Raw genomic sequence first — 22152 nt, 5'->3', positions numbered from 1 at the left:
GTATTAACTGTCTTGACTATAGCGTATTGAGCAGAGGCTACATATTGTTTAATGTCAGTAAAAATGTGGTGTGAAAGCGTGCAAAAGCCCTCAAATGTACCATCATATTCAGCTGTAGCCTAATAGTGTCCCCAAAATCAAGGTGTAACATGCATTCACACAAGGCAACACATTAAACTGATATCTTCATAAATAATCTTTCCTTAAAAAAATAGTTGTGTTAAATTAGGACTATAAAGTTACCTAGATGAGAAGATTGATACCAGTGGTGTTTTGGGGTTGGATTTAGAAGGAAAAAAAATTGTAACGTTAGGGCAACAACTAACGTTAACTTTACTTTGCACAGATGCAAAATTTAGCTATGTTTGGCCAACTTGTCACTTCCTGTCAACTTCCTGTCAGAAAGATGATTAGCATCCTCAAAAAGCGTGTTCTTTACTAGCCTATATACTGTCTGTGGTTCTTTACCATAGGGGCCATCCCTCCCGTAACACACACAGAAGGCACACAAAAAAGCCTCTCTGACAAGCTAACGTTAGCAGTTAGTCATTTTGTTCTGGAGAACCGCTCCATGTTTAATAGGATTCTTTTTAACCAGAGGATTGTCTTATAACAATATCCCGCAGCGGGTGGGCACTGAGGTGTTTTATCTTTAAGTTTATCTTCAAATGACAGACTTTCAAATGTGTGCTGTAGATGATAAGAGTTACCGGGTAATCAACATTTTTCAGGGGTAACCAACTAGCTACCATCGGAAAAATTAGGAGCCAATGACGACAACCATACTTCAGCCAATCAGATTCAGCTCGGCAACAGTCAGACACCTTTGGGCATGCGCATTATTGTATTCCCAGACTGCGCACTTAACATTGCGTAGATGCCTCTTGAGCAAAGCACAATTAAAACACTATTTTTAAACTATTATATTAGCATATTGGCTTGAAAGAGTATAATAATAAATGACATCAGCAATTGAGGATTTTTGCATTATACAGAATTACATTTATTTCTAAATTACTCAGGCTAACTAATTCACTAAAACCACTTATTGTTTTTCTTCTGCTGCCAGCAGGTGGCGGATGTCCAAACTTGGTTACTTGGTTGTTACGAAGGTGTGTCCAAAAATTCCTGTATATCTGGTATGGTATGAGGGTATGACCTGTAGCTTATGGTGGCTAATGTTAGCCAACTTGACATACATTTCTTGTACTGTGTTCACTTACTTTATGTCTCTTCTCCACTTGTGCTACTGTTGCAGTAGGTTTTAGCATTTAGAATTATCATATTATAATTGTTACTTTTGACTCAGGAGTCACCAAAATGTCACAGGGTTGATCTCACAACAGCCGACTAATCCATTTACCAGCCATGCTCCTGAGTATTAGAGTGAACCTCCTATTCAACCACTTCAGAGCCCACTTTGAAATGTAAACAAAATGCCTGAAATGTAAAAGATGTGGTATTATGGTATCTAGGGTAACACATCTTCTCCCACATAGATGGTAGATGCCATCTGTGCCGCTGTACGTGCAGTTGGCCTTAGGAAAGACTAATTGTTTCCTCATCCCGAGATAGAGGTTGGTGTCTCCAGAGATCAGAGGTAATTTTAACACAAAGCACTAAGGTGACACCATCTGGGACAGTGTTGCTATTACATGATGTGCTGAAGCCCCAATTCAATTTGGCCACCTACTGTACATGTGAAAACACCCAGTGAGAAGTCTCAGCAGTGCTGACACTGTTTCTGGCGCCTTCATCCCTCCCTTAAGTATATTGGTTTTTTGATGGCATCTGAAATGTTGCATTTGAGTCATTTTAGTGATTGTATGGAACCGATTGGTTACCTGTACCCTCTCTGTGGCCACAGACAGCCTATGCGGTTAAGACTCTTCTCCTGACTTAGAAAGAAATTGCAATAGAATTTCTTAACAAAATCCTGATTTCAAGCTTTACATGTCAACAGAAAATACTTTTTACATCATATGATACATTTAACTGTAGTTCAGTTAAAGTGAGAAATAAAGCAAAGGTGACTGTTGGCAGTTAGAAAAAGCTCTTTAAAAAGACAATGTTCAATCCCTACTAACTATAAACTTGGTTTCTGCAGGATTCCTTCATAGAATGCAATTTAATAACTGTTTCTTGGTCATATGGTAAACCAGTAGTGACGATATGATGTGGAATTATTATTATGTCCCATTTTTCAGTAATTACCAGCAGTATAAAACGATAATTCCTATTGATATAGTTAATTAAATTAACGTGACCTGGACCAGGATAAATAACAATGGATTCCTCAAAAAATAAATTAACACTTAAGACTTGTCACAACCTGCAGATAGCCTGTATAAAGATTCACTGTTTCTCAAAACTGACATATTTGGTCCTACAGCTACAGTGTAAAGCCCTGTTACAGATTGTTGTTCTCTGCATATGACAAACTGCACCTTTTTTTTAAATCTATGACTCAAACTAAAGGCAAGTGTCTGAAGTAACTATTCAATCTTTTTTCCAGTACATAGAGTTCATAGAGTCCCTTAGTTACAGTAACTGACTGCCCACATTTCCCACATTTTAAGGTGCTACATTGAAGCGCTTTGCACTGACAGATTACTGGTGAGACACCATCTGTGCTGACACTGCAGAGTAAGGTCATATTACCATATTACTGTAAATCTCCTTTTCTGCAGTTACAGTCTTATGGGTGTATCATTTCCCATCTGAGGGGATTATTGATAAAGAGCAGTTGTACTGTAGCAATGTCTCCTTCACTTATAACCTATAATCATACATCTGAGAACAACTTTAAACACATCCCACTTGAATGTACGTAACTCTTGGTGGTGCTGATGTCAACAGTTTTTTCTTGTTTGTCAAAAAGGAGTGCACAGTATAACATCGATTTTAGACATATTTTACCATAAGGAATTAAAGCCATAAGAAGGTTAGCCAGAGGCATCAACAGCTCTTGATTGTTGTCAGCAACTCCACCCACTGAACAGACTGCATATCTGTGTTTATAGGACACCACAGACAGCAATGTCAAGGTTAACAGGTTATTGGAGTTTCCTATGCAAATGATTTCAGGTAACTTCTGTATTTTTTATTTCCTTGTGGTGTCATTTTTCATTAAATCCACGAGACTTCAAAAACACGTTTATCCAATTAAATGAAAGTTATGTGCCTTTTAGCCTGGTTATAAGTTACTCTTTAAAAACACTATACTTCAATGAATGTATGGTGACTTTCCATCACTGGCTGGTCTAGTTAGCAGTACATAAGCAGTGGTGGGTGAGTTATTCAGAGCCTTTACTCAAGTAAAATCAGTAATCCTACACACACTATACAAAATATCATCATTATACAATCATTCATTATACAGAATGGTACTTTTTTTAAAAATATGCAGCATCAGCATTGATGCACAAGCAATTTTAATCTAAAAACATCATATATAGTAGTAAAACACTGACAGGGATATTTCTTTTCTGCAGAATGAGTACTTCTACTATTTATTAATTTCATAAGGTTTTCAATGCAGTACATTTACTTGTGGAGTACTTTTCTATAGTGTGGTATTAGCACTTAAGTAAAGGATATGAATATTTCTTCCACCACTATATGTTTTGAATGTCAAATCCTATTCTTCAAAATGTGTCAAATGAATGTAGTGAAATAAAGAGTACAATATTTCTCTCTGAATCTTGTAGAGTAAAATATAAGGTATCATAAAATGGAAGGGGAGTAGAAATACCTCAATACTGAATACAGTAGGCCTACTTAGTGTGAGTAAATGTACTGCTCGTGGGCTTTACCATGGTGTAATGGGGACTCCAGCACACACGGACTAAAGTGGGTGTTACCTTTAACAATGTGTACGTGACTGATTGGCGCTGATTGCAAGATGACGCAAGGCCAAGGCGGAAGTGCTGTGACCCTTATCAGGACGTTCATACATTCATGAGGAGGAAGGAGGAAGCAGCTAGCAGCTCACTCGCAGCAGAGGACGTGTAGTTTTTGACCGGCAATAAGGTGAGATTACTGACATTGACCGACCTTTTATTCATTTGTATATTATATAGTTAGACAGTTGTTGAGCTGCATTGTCTTTTACGCGAGTCTTTCCCTCAACCGAAAAGACCAAACGTGCAGCTAACTAGCTAGCTTAACGTTACTCACAAATAGGTATTTTCAGTGTCGCATGTCCTTTGACTGTATCATAATGTTTCGTTTATAAATTCATATTACAGTAATTAATTGACAAAATGTGTATGTATTGTTTTTAATATGAAAGCCTTGTTTTTGATTTGTCCCTAGTTTGCAAGTGTGATGAGGGAATATTCTTGCACTCCCCTAAAAAAACAATAATCTCTTCCAAATATATTCATAAAAAGACCTGGTCAGACATGCAAAAGTGTCAAAATATGTCTAGAGAAAAACCTTGAGTGACGTGATGCAACCTCAATGTGACCGCTCCCCTTGTTTAATATCGCTGATAATATGTTTAATATCATGCACAATATGCGTTTTTTTTTTCTTTTTAGCTTACTTATTTACTAAATATATTGAGAGTTAAACATGCAACATAAATGTTTGTGAGGATTTCTAAAATATGCTTATTAACCAGTTGTGTCTAGAGTTGACATGATTGTTGATTGACAGGAAATTATTGTGCTTCCATTTCGATGATCGATTCATTTCTTTTTCCTGACATTTTATAGGTCCAATTTGATTAATTGAGAAAACAATCCTCAGATGAATAGATAATGTTGAGGCCCATGGTGACACTGCGTCTAAATTACCTCCAACGTATTGTGTTTATTACTGCACTGTAACTCTTGTTACTTTTAGGCTGTCATATAGCTAAAATCAGCATGGTTGATGTGTCTGTAAGGCTATGATAAAACAAGGAAGTAGTTAGAGCCTGTGCAAACCGCCAAAAAAAATGCTCTCTTGAGTCTTTTGGAGAGGCATAACTGAGCTTTTCTGGCTTTGCTGTAATACTTTCAGTTGATTTTTCAGTTTCAATATGGACCCAAGCCCCTTTTGTCATTTTGATGTTTTCATCAGTTAATGATTGCATTAAATCTGGATACTTTAAATATGTATTACCTCTGGATAATGAATCAGTAGCCATTTCCTGCTTTAGCTCAGGAATGTAGAAGTGGTTTGAATTACCAGTAAGCTTGGTGCATTGTGTCAGTCCCCACCTATAAGGAAGGAACGCTTTCATGGAAACATGCAGGTGGTTTTGTCAGTTGGTGCCAACGTTCTTATTAAGCTCAGACCGACGCCTCAGTGTAGTCTACGTGTGACATGTTTATGAATGAAACAAAGGTATCACTGCTGTGATGTGGACAGTACCTGAAGGGTGTGTGTGTGTGTGTGTGTGTGTGTGTGTGTGTGTGTGTGTGTGTGTGTGTGTGTGTGTGTGTGTGTGTGTGTGTGTGTGTGTGTGTGTGTGTGTGTGTGTGTGTGTGTGTGTGTGTGTGTGTGTGTGTGTGTGTGTGTGTGTGTGTGTGTGTGTGTGTGTGTGTGTGTGTGTGTGTGTGTGTGTGTGTGTGTGTGTGTGTGTGTGTGTGTGTGTGTGTGTAACGGAGTACAAAGTAGTTTCCTTATTATCTTTGTGTGTGTGGCAAAGTAAACTCAAAATAAACATTTTATCTTATGACAAAAAAAAGCAAGTAAGAAACCTACTTAATCCTGTATATACATTTTTTAATGCTGGTTTCAGTGAATAAGAGTCAGTCAGTTTAATGTTCAGAGAAAACACTCCTCCCTGCAGACCTACAGCAACCTTTTCATAGTCCTCTGAATAGCAACTCTGTTAGAAAACCAGACTCTGCACACATCCTCTCCCTCCCTCTCTGTTTCCTTTGGTCTTTCCATCTTCGCATTTGTGTTTCTACGTTGCCAATCTGAATCTTTATATTTTCTATACCCAGGTTTTTTTTCTTTGAAACAACCGCAACAATGGATCGAGTGAGGTCTGCGTTCAACAGCATGGTGAGTGCTTGTTACTTGTATTCAAAGTTGATCTTTTACACTTTTTTTTAAAAAGGTTTTTCCAGTGTTCGAACTATACCGTGGCCTTTGGGGGAGCCCACTTTTTTTTTCTCACCTGGGGGGGAGGAGGGTCGTGCGCTTGCAACTTACAATGAATTACAAAGATGCATAACGGCTACAAGTGTATGCACTATACAGGATTTACCCTATTATGCTTTATCGACAGGAATTGATGGGTCAAACAGCCACCCACAAATATAGTCTATAAACAAAGCATCAGGCTGTCCTTGAGATTTCACATGAACAACGGTTCAGGCGCCACAATTTCTTAGTAAATCCAAAATTAAACTGCCTTGTTTTCTTTTTGCCATGGCTATATGATGCTAACTGCAGAATGGATATCAAGGACTTTGCACGTCGATGAATAGCCTACAAGGTTTATATTTTTTTCTACGAATCTTTGAGTTAACATGTACCAAACATTTTTTGAATTTGCGCCGCCACATCTTGATGCTCATGACAAGAATAGCATATATAGTTATCTTTATTGAAGTGAATTAGGTTTAAATTGAGCAATTACACAAAACTGAAATTGCACGTCAAAATATTTTTAGAGGACCCCCCCCCTCCTCCCCCCACGTTTTCAGTGGAGCCCATGTCTTAAGGGGAGCCGAGCTCCCCCGTAGTTTGCACCCTGGGTTTTTCAAATTTTGTATCTACAGTAAACGGGTTAATAAGACAATGTGTTTTGCTCCATTTTGCATCGTCTGATTATAAAATATGGTTAGACCTTTTGTAACCACTTGGCTACCCGTGCTCCCATGCAGCTGTGGGATCAGAATGGAACACATGGCTCTCATAGTTTTCACTATTATCTCCTCCTGTCCTTCTCCCTCTCTAGATAAAAAGTGAGCGCTACAGCAGGTTCACTCTGCAGCCGGCAGAGGACGGAGAAAGACATGTTGAGGTCAAACTGTCGGATGGCGCCACAGAGGCCGAGGAGCAGGCCGGGGGATCTCCGAGCTTCAGACCAGCACCCCCACATCAGAAACGGGGTACTGTTTGCTACGTGGCCCTGGGGATTCTGCTGATATTTGTCACCGGTACGCCACACTCATCATTAACATGCCCCTCTTTCTTTATCTAAATGATACAATATATACAATATATAACGGTGGAAACCTAGGGCTGGGCGATAATTCAATATGATACTTCTTTCAATGGAATCATATCTTGATGAAATCATATATCCAGATATTGTGATATACAATTACTTGGGGTGGGGGAAAAATCAATACAGTATAGTATTGCATTATTTTCCAAGTATCCAAAAGTTTGGTCCTTTTTTTATTATATGTGTTGGTCAGTTTGTCTGCTTGACAATCCCATTTTGCAGCAATAAAATTGAAGGGAGATGAACAAACGGAGACAACAATCTTTTTAGATAAAACAGATTTTGACAAAGTTTCCTTTTGCGGACATGACTTGAAATTGGGAAAAGTTTTGAAATTGGAAAAAAAGGTAATAAGTTGCAATATATAGCAGAATATTGCAATACATAAAGTATCGTGATGCTATCGTATCGTGAGGCTTCTGGCGATTCCCTAACATGCATGCATTAAACAGTCCGTATATAGCTGGAAAACAATTGTTTGTTTTTTGTCTTTTAATTTCACTCACGGTTTACCACATTATTGATGATTTATTTATCTAAAATCTCATTGTGAAAAATGTTTTGTGAAAGCACCAATTGTCCACCCTACAATAACGTTGCAATAACGATGCATTTGGTCAAGAATATTGTGGTATCGGATTTTCTCCATATCGCCCAGCCCTATGGAAAACAATGAATATTTTTACATTTTAGAAGCTGGTACCAGTAAGTTGTGGGGGGTTTTTTTTGCTTCAAAAAATGAGAGTTCGATTGGAAGAATTACTGCAAACAAATGGCATACTTCAAAAACCAGTCTACACAACTGTACTCCATTTTATACCAGTAACACACTCAAAATCTAGCTGTGGCCTACAAATAAGTTGCAACTTATTTAGCTGTAACTTTAGAGACAAAGTGGAAAATGAATTGCATATCTCTGTACAAGTGCCTTAATTAGGTCATTGCTCTATTTGTCCTTCAGGCTACATGATTGGTTACCTCGGTCACCGTGAAACTCAGGTGGAGTCGGTGAACTGTGGCACCGAGCCGGAAGGAACGACCGCTACGCCACCTGTTGTTACGTCACCTGTTGTTGTACCAGCTCCGGAGGTTCCGCTGAGCCAACTCCTCGCACAGAAACTCACCAGCCGCGCATTTGACAAAACTCTGAGGTACATTGTTCATGTGCAGATCTTTTCCAACCACACTCACTGTTATGTTGTTATACTGAAGGCGAAGCCAAAAGAGAACACCAACATACAAACACCCGACAATCAAACAAACCTCCCAATTTCTTAAAGCAACACCAAAGATTCTTTTGTACATTTTTTAAAATAATGTTTCCAAAATGGTGGTTCATCAACTATTAACAGGGTGAACGGCACTTCTGCATTCGCTTTGCGGCCCTGTATCTGCTATAACTGCACTATGCAAGTTTGCCAGATCGGGTAGCGGATCGCGATATTACGAATCCCACTATGGCCACGCCAAGACCCGCCCTTTAATAGCATTTATTGGCCAGGCGTCCATGCTTACACAAGATTACGTAACCCCATTTGTTCAGCTCCTATCCCCTGACCAAACAGCTATCCTAACCTTAATCACTCAAGGTCAAATGCCTAACCCCAACCAATCGTGCTGCTTCGTAGGGCGGGTCATGGCGTGGCCATAGTGGGATTTGTAATTTTGCTAGCGGATCTGTAGTTCGAATGAGACATAATGGGACATTAAGACGGCGGTAATGGACAATTCCGCTTCCAACCTGTAGGGGGACCGAAGAGGAAAAGTGCTTTGGTGATCCCCGTTACAATCAATAAAAATAAATAGATGTCACAGTGGTAATGATTTGTGCCAGCCAGGTACTGTTTTGGTCTCAATAGCCTTCAGCTTTCTGTTAGAGGGAAAGGAATAATACATTATACATATACAATTAACTGGATGAGAGGGATCAGAGAACCTTTTTATTTTTAATAAAACTGCAGACAGTCTGAGAAACAAACGAGACGGAGGAAGGTTACAATGGGTTTGATTTTGTAATGGAAAATAAAAAGAAAATAATAATAATAATAATAATAAGTTCCATGACTTTAATAGATGACGTTGACCCAAAGAAGCACCCACAGCCAAACGGAGGTCTTTCATTTCTCCCACCACCAGCACTCAAACCCACCACTTGCCATATACATTCAAATATCCAAACGTTTGAAATTCAATTTGATTTGTTGAAATTTATTTCGAACATCTAAAAGAAAACAAAGGCCATACAAAAAAATAGAAAGTATAGAGATACATGTGTAACAAACACTTAATTTAGATTGGAAAAGTAGTGGGAAGAAGTATACACATATTCAGCCCCATCCCTTCTCCATAGATTATTGTTAGGTAACCGCTTCCTCTGTTGTAGTAGTAATAATAATGATGATGATGATGTCAGTAATTGTAACATTTTCATGGTTCTCACTTGCTGACTATTTATCTATTTAAAAAAAAAACTCCCAAGTCAGAACTGAGCAATATGAACAAAAATGTTCATCTCTTTTTCTTTCCCTTGTAAAGTGAAGAAGGCTAGGACATGGTATCAACATCAGAAATGATTTCTTCATTTTCAAAAGTTTAGCAAGACTGAGCACAGAGAGCAGAAAAGTCTTCACACTAATTCATATCCTCCTGGTGTTATGTTTAGAAGTGTTTCTATGACCCATATCCTGTCTGTTTATTTATGTGTACCACTACTAATGGAAAGTTGAACCCTTTTGCTGTTTGATAGGGGGGAAAAAACAAAGCCATCTTAGGTTCATACAAACCCTTTGAAAAAATGCTTTATGGCCAAGCAGTCTGCAAACTGATCGCGGGGAACTGCTTTGATCTATGACCGAGTAAAAGTAGCAATACCACAGTGTAAAAGTAGTCTGTTTCAAGTAAAAGTCCTGCATTCAAAATCTTTCTCGAGCAAAAGTATTGTCATCAAAATATACTTAAAGTACTCACAATGCAAAATGGTCCATTTCATAATATATGTTATAGGATTGCATTATGTATTCATCATTTTAATATCGCAGCTGATAAAGGTGGCGCTTTGTCCGTCCACTGAAAGTGTTGTTTTTGCGACTGGCTGGCTCAGATTGTTACAGAACCTGAGGAAATGTACTTAGTAACTTTCCATCACTGTTGTTCTGCAGATCAGAGTTGGAAACTAACAATATGCCATGAAATGAGGTCAGCCTTCTCAAGTATCTGTTAATTTGAAGGAGTTCTTCTTGTAATGTACATGTACAAAGAACGTCTGTGTTATGAGTCATCTTCTGGCCTTTTTTCCTCTGAAGTGTTTTGAGCTATGTGTGAAAGGGTAGTTTCAGAAGCCTGGGGCCCGTTTCAGGAAGGAGGTTTAACAAACTCTGAGTCCAACCCTGATCTCTGCGTTGATTTACCCTGAGATGGGAAACTGAGTTGTCGCGTCCGACAGAGCAGTAACCGAACCCGACCCGAGCCCGACGGGCTTTTTTTTTTTCCTCCTCTTCTCATACTAATGACACGTGTACGTTTGTTTGTGTGGAAAGCCCGCTTTTATCAAGCAACTGTAGAAAGGCATTCAGAAATGTCAACAGATCAACATCAGCGCACACGGGGCAACAAGCGCACGCTAACACAGGCGCTTACCTACATAATAAGCTTTTTTAAATTTAAAATGTACAATGCCTTATCGCGCTGATGTGACCGATGGACTCGGTTCAGGTGTCCGTCCTCTAATGCAGATAACAAACTGCGCTAAAATGCGCCTGATACAGGCTGAATGGATGAATGAGGAAATGAAAGAGCGCTGCATCAGAGGGAGGAGACTGAGAGAAGAAAACCTGCTCCCGACCAGGTTAGCTTCACAGGCTCAGTTACCATAGTAACTGACTCTGAGGTTAAGTTAGCTCTCTTTCTGAAACGGGCTGGAGTTCCCCCTCTCTCTCAGGTTTGATCTACCCCCCTTTCTGAAACCGAAAACTCAAGAGTTTCCCTCATCCCAGGGTTAACAAACTCAGAGTTTTCACTAAACCTGCTTTCTGAAACAGACGCCCGAACTGAGACAAAGTTGATTTTGTTTCTCCGCAGTGAGTTTCACCTGTCCAGTCGTTCAGCAGGAAGTGAGGAAGACCGGAACCAGGCAAACCGCATCTTTGACCAATTCAAGAAAGCAGAGATGGAGCCCTGGACTGACATCCACTACGTTCAGCTGCAGACACCAGACAGGTTGGTGACACATTATTTACTGTTGTTCATATATTCATTGATTCAAAAAAGAAATGATTTGAGGAATATTTCTTTAAAATGTCACAATTTGGCATTCGGATAGGGAGATAATTCAAGTCCAAATTTTTTGTTGGCCTGTGGGGGGCGCGGTAGAGGGCCCTGTAAATTAAAGTGTTGCCAACAAACTAAAACACAATTGATAACATTAGGTGCATCTGATAACTCTTAAATTGCCTCCTCGGCTCCTCCACTTGCGTCCCTCCCTCGCGTGTTAGTCCCTCCCACCAATGGGGGGTGATGAGACCTTTCCTCTGAAGTGTCACATAGTGAGTTAGGGACTCTTTTTAAGCTGCACGGCTTCCGGGAAGACTCCTCTCGTGTATCCTCGCTCATGGCTCCTCGGTGATAGCTCCTCGATGCTCGCTCCTCTGGGCAGAAATAAGAGCTTTTGAGACGACCTTCGTGGAGGAGGGCCAGAACAATTTCCGGTTCAACCGAGGACCAAGGAGTCGAAGAGCTATCAAATAAGGGTTATGAGATGCACCTATTGTAACAAGCTTTTGTCCTCTTATCTGCAGCAAGCGTCCAAACCGTGTCAGTTTTGGTTCAGATGTCTTCAAGCCTACAGGGTATCTGGCTTACAGTGCCACTGGGGAAGTTGAGGTGAGTTGATACAGTCCCACTTATATCATGAAAACTTGAAAATGTTTGTCTCTTGTTTAAATGAACTTCCGTTAAAAGAATTAAAGGCCCAATAAACTGTAACTGCAACTGGATCTGTTGATTTTGGCTGTAAGCTGTCTACTATATCGGCCTATCTGGCTTGTGCTTGTGTTCATAGGGCAAGCTGGTGTATGGCAACTACGGTCGTCAGGAGGATCTGGATGTTCTGCAGAAGAAGAACATTGAGCTGAAAGACAGTGTGTTGCTGCTCCGAGCTGGAAAGATCAGCTTTGCAGAGCAGGTGACGGCTGATCTGACGCCTTTTTATACCGTATGCCTTGTGTCATTGTTTTTGGAAAAGTTTTTCAGGAACTTCACTCAATTCTTCATGTTCCTGTTTTCATTTTCTCAGGTTGATAATGCTGCCACAAAGGGGGCCTCTGCTGTTCTAATCTACCCTGACGCTCAAGATTACACACATGTAGCGGACACAGCACTCTACGGACATGTGAGTTTGCACGTACCGGTTTTGTAGCATGCTGTTAAAAGCTATTGAGCCAAGTTGCCAGTAAAGACTTCACTTGAAACTAGGGGTGCAAGATATATCGACTCAATATCGTTGTCGCAATATCACGTTGCACAATATTATTCGAAAGTGTCTCAATAAGTATGCAATATTTATTGGAGCGCTGTGTCCCGTCCGTTGGCTGTGTGGCTTAGTTGGGTTTTGATTTAGAGCCCGCTTGAAACGCTATAATGATCATGTTTCATTGGCCAGTTACCGTGCCACTTGCACGTTAGTGCACGTCAGCACACGGGTCCACTACGTGACAAACCTTATGGAGTGTACCAGCGTGTGCGTGTGCATATTTTGACAGAGTGACAGTGTAAGTGAAGAAATAGATACAGACAAAACGGAACGAATCAGAGAAGTGAAAGAAAAGTTATCCTGTTCTATTTATTTATTTATTTTATGCTGTCCAACCAGTAAAAAATGTCCTGTTCTGTACACATGGTCCTTATTTATTTATTTATTTATTTATTTATTTATTTATTTATTCATTCATTCATTCATTCACATTCATTCATGTTGGACCAGTCCAATATGACCGTCAGTTGAAATAAACCTTATGTTGTAAGAAAACTTGTTTAATTTGTTATGATGCATTTTACATGTTTCAAAATATTGAAATTAATATCTATCGCAATATTCATAATCAATATCACATTTTGTTAATATCGTGCAACCCTACTTGAAACCACTTGGTAAAACATGGTATTGGGAATTGATTTTGATTTTGTGTGTGTCCCCATTCAGGTCCATTTGGGTTCAGGCGACCCCTACACCCCTGGGTTCCCCTCCTTCAACCACACCCAGTTTCCCCCAACGCAGTCGTCCGGCCTCCCTAAAATCCCAGCCCAGACTATCACCGCCCACATGGCTTCAGCTCTCCTACAGTATGTACACACACACACACACACACACACACACACACACACACACACACACACACACAGGGGTTACTTTCAAAAAATGTTAAAAAAAAGAAATTCTGTATTTCTGTTTTAATTTATCTCCATTTCACCGCCTGTTTCTACAGATACTGTAGATTTCCCTATGTGATATTATCTTTCACTCCAAAGACTAAACTGTGGCCTCAGCAGTAATTCTCTTTTTAGAGTATTTTTTTCTTTTTTAACCATCTGAAAGTTGACTTATGCTGTATATAAATTGCTTTAATAAATGTAAAGAAAAACTCCTTTTTATCCTCTCCAGAAAAATTGGCGGCCCTGAACCAGATGCAAGCAGCGGTTTTAAAGGCAGCCTCCCGTCAGTGGCTTACAGCCTGGGAGGCAGCGAGAACATCACTGTTGAGGTGAACAACGTGAAGGTCAACACAGAGATCCACAATGTGTTTGGAGTCATAAAAGGATTCACTGATCCTGGTAACTTTTTTCTTTTTTTTTCTTCTTCTTTCTCTCCTCTAATCCTCTACAGTGGCATTATTTTTTTCTTTTTTTGCATCGTACATCTCAGGTAATGTTTCGGTGTCTGTATGTGAATCTGCAGATCGCTACGTTGTACTGGGAGCTCAGAGAGACGCCTGGGGTGAAGGTTTTGCCAAAGCCGCTGTTGGCACCTCAATACTGATAGAGCTGGCCAAGGCTGTTCACGAGATGGTGGAGAATGGTAACAAATATAACACTTGCTAGACAGTAGACACAATACACATTTATTTTTTATTTTTTGTCAACTTCCCTTAAATGGAGCTCAGCCCTGGAAACACAAATAGAAAAATTGAAGATAAAAACTTTAGATTTCCACGTTATTTGACTAAGTCAGACTAAAGTATGAAGTCTCATATTAACTTTAGATACATATACATGTATCAGAAAGTTGTAGGACAAAACCCAAGCAGCAGTTCTTGCAAGTTCTTGTCTTCACGTGGTATCTCGGCAGCCGCCGTACCCCTGGTTTGTAGTCCCATTATTAAGGAGGCATAAATCAGCTATGGCGTAACCTCAGTCATGGTGCGACCCCCTCAATACACAAGTCACAGTGTCCTCACATGTTGTAGAATCTAAGTTACAGGATTTTTCTTGCATAGAGGAATTTTTCAGAAATGCGTAACAACAAAACGGATTTCCCTAACATTAGTTATTTATAGTTCTTTATGAGTCCTCACTAAAATAATATGATAATGCAGTGTAAAAATGAACCTTTTTTTATTGTCACAACAGAACAGAGGAACATCAAAATATATTAAAGTTCTGATAAATAAAATGTATAAAAATACAAATTTAAGATTATGGGTTAAACACGAGTGTTGCCAACAGGGACGTTGTAGAGCGCCCTCTGGGGTACGAACTATGCAACGCCAACACTCATAACATGGTTGAAGGGTGTTTCGTCCGTTTTTATTTGATCTTTTAAATATTCATTTATCGGCCATTATATATGCAGATACCGATAGTTTGGAAAATGCCTAGAATAATCCAATATATCGGTCGGGCTCTAGTATGTATGTTTTAATTAGGCGAAATATGGATTAAATAAACTGCAGCAGCAATGCCACCTTCTACCGCTACGTAGAATTAGGTACAGGTGTATGTAAGGAGGCTAATTTCCATTAATAGGCTAATCAAATAAATTGCAAGCGATGTTGCAGTGAATTCTACCGGGCCGTTGGTAAGCACGCAGCGCGACATGAATCCGGCAAACCCTTCCGGAGTTTCAGTGACGTTCGAAGCGTCGGACGTCATCAGTCACGCGCTTATTTCAATTTGAAACGAGCTCCACAACTGTTTTCGAACCAGTGTGCTTTGTGGTAGTGATACGAGCTTTGGTGCCTCGGTGTCAAACGTCCCATCACTAGTTTCATCAACCAGCTGTACCGGACAGTGATTTTCATTTATATCTGATTATTCTTTTCCTTTTATTAATTGGGTTACATTTACTCAAGCATAATGCACATTTCTGTTTATCAAATGTTCAGAATTAACAGGAAAATGCATATATGCAAATAAGGCAGCACAGACATGCTTTACTGTACGTGGACCAGTCATGCTTACTGCCATGCATAGTCCCCCCCCCCCCGCCCCACAGAGTTTCTTCTCCTGCATCAATGATGGGTTTTCCTTTTCCCAGATGGGTTCAGACCCAGGAGAAGCCTGGTGTTTGCGAGCTGGAGCGCCGGAGAGTACGGAAGTGTTGGCGCCACCGAGTGGTTGGAGGTGAAGAACTGAATTACTTTGGATTTGGACCTACAAATAAAAAAAATAAAAAGAAAATGTTCTTTAATATGTCTGTCTTGTTTTTAGGGTTATATGTCCTCTATTGACAAACGTGTTTTCACCTACATAAGCCTAGATGGAGTGGTCATGGGTAAGTACAGGACGCTATATCTCTGTACTGAGAAGTTGGTTCTCCAGTGGTTGTCAGTTGACTGAATTTATCTCCTCACAAGGTCGTGGGAGCTTTATGGCCTCAGCAAGCCCGCTGCTCCACAGCCTCCTCGAGACCACGATGAGAGAGGTAACGGCACAACAACAACCCACTTAGTCCTGATCCAGTTCTGTACAAACCAGTTTGTATTAACTTTTGATTTGCCTTGTCCATGCAGGTGAACAGCCCTCTTGGTTCTGGCACTGTGTACGATATGGTGGGAAGTAACTGGGAGGCCAAAACGTGAGTAGACGACCAATATGTAATGCCAAGTTTTCATTCAGTCAGCCAGCCAAAAGCTTTTTTCCTATTGTAACTATTTAAATCCCTTTGTCAGGACAGGTTTTTTTTTTTTTTTTTTTGTAGTCCTTAGAAATTAAACTGTTCAAATACAGTCAGGAAATTTGAACGCCAAAGAAGTCAAAAAAATACTAGTGCCTATATACGCGATTTTCGGTCCCAATACAGATTCCTTCATTTGAGAAATTTTAAATGCATTTTTCTGTAAAAGCCTTTTTTTCTGTCTAACAAAATAAGCCAGAATATTCAAGTATTAATTTTGTCTAAACCCAAGCAGCCAGAGCTTTTGCTTGAATAAAATACGGTCTAAAATTTGCACATTTGATTTAAATCGGTAACTAGGGCTGCAGCTATCGATTATTTTAATATTTGAGTAATCTTTTTGTTACTAATAGCCGTGTGCAGTACAATAACTTTACATATACAATGTGCGCAGACTGAGGCCAATGTCAATGGACGACCCCGCCTATCCATTCCTGGCCTTCTCTGGAATTCCCTCCATCTCTTTCCACTTCATCTCTCCCAACGTGAGTCTTGATATAAAACAAACTATTGATATAGTCTGTTGATATTCTGTATTCTTACATTTACCCACAAGAAGTAATAATGGGAATGTTAGGATGTACATAACCCTCCTGTTAGTAGAGATAATGTGATTCAGACGATCGGTGTAGTAGAGCTTTTATATGAACGTGGTGGCTGTCGTCTTCAAACAAACGCAGTGCTACTGCTTCTGGGTCAGCTATATCTTATCTACAAGTTGATATAAAGATAATGGAAACAGAAATGAAGATGAGTTTCTCAGATTAAGTTAATGACGTTGCATGTAAACTAAAGATTAGATAGTCAGAATACATTGTAGATCAGTTCTTTGTGTAAAAATAAGATCTGTGTTATTGGAATAAAAAGGTTGCAATAGATAATAATCTCCTATCCTGTTCATCTTTAAAGAAGACCCCATCACTTAGCTTACTCAAAGAAGTGCACACATTTTCAAAATTCTTTGGTACAAGCTCATCACATAAAATAAACATTGTTTTGTTTTTGTGCAGTTAGCTGACATCTATTTGATTCTCTTTGTTACATCTTGGTGTTTTTAAGACTGAGGCGTACAGTTACTATGGCACCAACCTGGACAACAGGGATAACCTCAATTACGCAACCAGCCATCACACCGGTGAAATGGTGGCAGTGGCAGCACAGTTCGCTGGCCAGATGGCCCTGCGACTGGTCCACGACCACCTGCTCCGCCTGGATGTCGGCCGATACAGCAACGTCCTCACCAAGGCCGTGGTCCGAGTCTACAAACGTGTCAACCAGCTCTCACAGGTCAGCCTCCCACCCCCATTCTCCACTGGGCACGTCTGTGCTGCGTTCCGGTTTTGTTCCATCCTCCGCCACGCGCCATACCGCACCTGGAGCGTCCCAGAAGCGGAGCGTCTTGCCTGCCCGACTCGCAGGTTATATTGTCTCTACAAGTTCTTTACAGAACAATCCCGTGTTTATTAACATGGTATCTACGTTCCACTACAGTTAAACTCCATGCCTTTTCTTTTCTGCCTTTGTCCTTATAAAAAAAAGATCTGTGATGTCTGTTTTTCCACCTCCTAAGATGAATCTCTCGTCATCCGTGGTTTTGTAAAAGAGACATAAATGATATTTGGGGGGGTATTTTGGTAAATTGACTGCATGCTCTCGCTATTTAATTCCCTGCCTGGCTGTCTGAACGGCCCGCGGCTCGTGTGAAAATAGACCTGGCGCGTGTCTTTAGCGGAGAGCCGCTTCACTCACACTTCTGGGACGCGGCGCGGCTGGTGGAATATCGAGCATTGACCTGAGTGCCTGGTGGAATATAGGGGTCAGTCTGTCTCACACCTTTTTTATGCTGTCATTTGGTTCCCTTCTTTATGAGGCTATGAATTACACTACCGGTCAAAAGTTTGTGGTCACAATTTCTGTTCCACTCCATTATAGACAGAATACCAGCTGAGATCAGTTTAACCAGAGCAGCAGTTTTCAGATGACATTATGTGCTTGCATAATTGCAAAAGGGTTCTCCGATGTTTTCTCAGTTAGTTTTTTAAAATGCTATCAGATTAGTAAACAGAATGTGCCTTTGGAACATTGGATGAATGGTTGCTGATGATGGGCAATGTAGATATTGCATTAAAGATCAGCCACCCACTCAGATCAGCTTGTATTCTGTCTATAATGGAGTGGAATGGAAATATCTAAGTGACCCCAAACTTTTGACCGGTAGTGTATGTTTTTGACATCTAGCTATAAACACCAGAATATGTTTGTTATTAGAAATGTGTTGACGTTTATTCTACTCTTTGCTCGGTAGTCTGGCCAGCTGAAGGGGGTGAATCCCAACTGGCTGAATCGTGCACGCGGCTCCTTCCAACGAGCTGCTGCGAGCATCAAGACTGACATCCAGAACACTGACTTAAATGACCAGGAAGCCTGTCGGATCCTCAACGACCGGATCATGAGTGTAAGTTTCATACCGTGACACCTCTGCTGTGTACTCGCATGCATGTATAAACTGTTATTAAATCCTTAAAAGCGGCGTTCATAGCAGCACTTCCCCATGGATGAATTATCATTTTACAAAATTGGCAAGATTAACAATTTAAATCAGACGTCTGGTCAAAGAATAAGTTAAAACTATTCCATGCAAGCTTTCAATGCTTACCAGACACATTGTGGCCTGTACTTTTTTAGATTGATTGATTGATTGATGGATGTTATAAGAAACTATAAGACTGCATATTTCAACAAATCTAATATGGTTGTTTGTTTGGCCTAGGTTGAGCACAGCCTTCTCTCTCCATACGTGTCCCCCATTGAGACTCCCTTCCGTCACCTCCTGCTGGGTCGGGGCTCCCACACTTTGGCATCCATCGCCGAGAACGCCGACATGAAGCAGCTCCACATCCAGCTGGCCCTGGCCACCTGGAACCTGCAAGGATGTGCCAACGCCATGGAGGGAAACCTCTGGGACATCGATGAGGAAATCTGAAGGAAGACGGGGGAGTTGTAAGCCTGGGTGTCGTGTGTGTTTAAAATGAAGTTTGAGGTAGGGCAGAGGGAGAAGCTCCAATATCGGCACTTAAGCACAAGCTGTCAATCACAGGTCTAAACCCCACCCTTTACAAAACAGGCTTGTACTTCCACAAAGATCCAGGAGGAGATGGAAATAGAAACATATTCTTAACTGTGAACCAACATCACATACTTGAAGAAATATTAATACTACTGACGAAATATGCTTCCTCTCCTCCTGGCTCCACATGGAACCAGTCAAAGCCTGTGCTCTGTCCTCTCGCCTTTGAAGCAATGAGAAACCTTATTTATACTTTTTTTATTTTTTTATTTATCAGTGGCAGTGCCCACTATAAAGTTATTGTTTGTCTTTTTATACAACGTTATCGGAAGCAGTGCCTTCCATAATTATGACGGTTATACTGTCTAATCCTCCGGCAGCATCTGCTACAGAAATGACTCCTCAACTGTTGCTGACAAAATGGAGCCCGTGAGAAAGTTAGATTTTTATTTTATTTTATGGCCTTCATTTCTTCCATTTTGTGTGAAGCGATTTTCTAAAGGGACATCATCAAATCATGAGAAAGCGGCGTGCATTAGCGGTGCTTCACTCTGTCATCAAAATGGTTATTAATTAAAATGCATTAAAATGGAGAAATGAAGGGCAGAAAAAAGTTGTTCCAGTCTGTCATAAACAAGTCTAGGAGCAGAGAAAAAAACTGAAACTCTTTGGATATTGGGAAATTCTTATTTATATAGCAACGAGCCCAGAACTGAGTTAAGACTGGATTTATTCCGTGCTTGGTGACAGAATAAAATGCTAAAAAATAAATAAATAATGCACAAAAATGATCAAATCACCCTTTTTAGCGCGACAGCTAAGCTGATTGGTTCCATAATTTGCAAGAAAGCCATTTATGTTGCACAGTTCGACTTACGGAGCAGTTTATAATATGATAAAGTTATCGGGAGCAGTGTCTTCCATAACTAAAACCCATTATCGGAAGCAGTGTCTTCCATAATGACAAGCAGTGATGGTAGTTTTTGCCTACCTGTGTATGTGTGTGAGATTGTGTTTGTGTGTTTTTACATGTGTATTTATCGGGAGCAGTGTCTGTCATATTTCACTGAAGGGTGGAACGACTTATCGGGGACAGTGTTTCCCAGAGTTTTATACTTGCATATATATTTAGTTTTGTCTTTTTTTTTTTTTTTATTATGTGTGTGTGTGTGCTTCTCCATTTTTGCTCACATTTCTGTACCAGGCTATGATTTTCCTGCAGCAATGGTTTTTTTTTTTTCGATTACCGATTTTTGCATTTAATCAAGCAACTCCATACACAAACACACAGAAGAATATTAAAATGTACTGTATTCAGTTAGAAACAAACCTCTGTAGAGTCTGTAGGCATTGTTACCTTCAATCCTGTTTTCTCTGTGTTAGTGACTTTAAAGACTCAATAGATGTTGCACCTACATATAAATTCAATTCACAAGCTATAACTCTCTTTGCATGCGTGTCAATTACATATTTCCTCTTCAATGCATGGTACTGTATGGCTTTTGATAAGGTGTAGCTCAACAGAATTGGACCATATGATGAACTTTTAAAATAAGTTAGGTTTAGATACTAAACAATATTTTTGTTTAATCATTTTCTTCTTATACAAGTAAAATCAGTGGTTTTCCTAGAATATTGGCAGGCCTTAGCATAAGGAGGAACATAAAACAGCAGTAAAAATATGAGACCATAGATAAATATTCAACAAAGGTAACTGTAATTGCAACTTATTGAACCTGTATACAATTGTAAGTACAGAAAGGTAAACTTGTTTAAAGAACATTATTAGTCAGTTAGCCCTATTTAACCAGTGTAACTACATTTAAAATCCACTTTGTTTTAACATACCCTCAAGAGCAAACGGAACGTTACCGTTTCATAATTTAGGTTATTACGTGTTTGGAGACTTTTGTTTGTTTTCTGGTGTCACTTCTGTTGAGCTTGCTATTGTTATGGCCTGTTTTGACTTTCCTATATCTGTTAACAAGTGTTTAAATTAAGGTTACTTTATCCAGAGGGGGGCAAGTTGGGTGGTTGGGAAATGGCTTTTCCGCCTACTGTGTGTACTGCAGTGTTTCAAAACCTGTTCATGAATTCATGTTTTTGTGATCTCCATGTTTAGCAGAAAAGTGTAATAAACCCTTTTGGCTTAGCATCCAGTAAATCTATGTCTGTGTCTGTCATGGTAAATAACAGAGATTCACAGCAGAGGACTCCTATTTATTCTTGTCTAAAGTTCCATTGTTTGTATTTTGGGTTGCAGCGAATGTCAAGGGCAAAAAAAAAGAGTTTGCATTCTTCCCCTTTTTTTTTTTTTTTAAATGCTCAGGGAATGGGGAAGCTTATGAAATAGTGCTTTAACCAGCATCTTTAGCCAAATATTTCAACAGTGGCAGTTAATGAGAGTGCCGTTCTTCATTTAAGCAACATATTTGTATGCTTCCATTGATGCTTTTCAGATTAAAAGCACAATTTGTTCCTAGCGATTCCAACAGATTTGAGATTTGTGATTGTTTCCAATTTTTCCACCAGAAATTGTGGTTTTACTTTAGTCCACAAATACTGGGCTCAGTCACCTGCTGCACTAAATTTAGAATATCAAAAATCGTATGTGTTCCCACTGTGTTTGCAGCTACTACATAAATATTAGACAGTACACTAGTTTTTAAGTTATTTATTGCATTGAATTAAATTGTATTCAATACAAAAAAATAAAAGTGCAACATATGTGTATTATAA

General features: G+C 39.7%; 1 protein-coding gene across 1 annotated transcript; it reads left to right on the top strand.

The window, feature by feature from the left end:
• Nucleotides 1–3914: 3914 nt before the first annotated feature.
• tfr1b (transferrin receptor 1b) lies at nucleotides 3915–21577 on the top strand. The gene is made up of 19 exons (XM_028569543.1): nucleotides 3915–4034; nucleotides 5947–6006; nucleotides 6908–7109; nucleotides 8142–8331; nucleotides 11258–11395; nucleotides 11974–12058; nucleotides 12237–12359; nucleotides 12471–12566; nucleotides 13377–13516; nucleotides 13836–14005; nucleotides 14130–14249; nucleotides 15708–15793; nucleotides 15881–15944; nucleotides 16027–16094; nucleotides 16183–16247; nucleotides 16741–16831; nucleotides 17406–17633; nucleotides 18652–18801; nucleotides 19117–21577. The coding sequence occupies exons 2-19, from the start codon at nucleotides 5974–5976 to the stop codon at nucleotides 19327–19329; spliced, it is 2262 nt and encodes a 753-aa protein (XP_028425344.1). The 5' UTR covers nucleotides 3915–4034; nucleotides 5947–5973; the 3' UTR covers nucleotides 19330–21577.
• Nucleotides 21578–22152: the final 575 nt, after the last annotated feature.

Source organism: Perca flavescens, chromosome 22 (assembly GCF_004354835.1).
Source record: "Perca flavescens isolate YP-PL-M2 chromosome 22, PFLA_1.0, whole genome shotgun sequence".
Classification (NCBI taxonomy): domain Eukaryota; kingdom Metazoa; phylum Chordata; class Actinopteri; order Perciformes; family Percidae; genus Perca; species Perca flavescens.
This window is presented reverse-complemented; position numbering and strand designations above follow the sequence as displayed.

Bases quoted from the DNA above. Each gene is read 5' to 3' on its own strand.
- tfr1b (XM_028569543.1), top strand. From the start codon at position 5,974: ATGGATCGAGTGAGGTCTGCGTTCAACAGCATG. The intron at 13,517-13,835 runs GTATGTACACAC...TATCCTCTCCAG, and splicing joins ATGGCTTCAGCTCTCCTACA to AAAAATTGGCGGCCCTGAAC. The intron at 14,006-14,129 runs GTAACTTTTTTC...GTGAATCTGCAG, and splicing joins AAAAGGATTCACTGATCCTG to ATCGCTACGTTGTACTGGGA.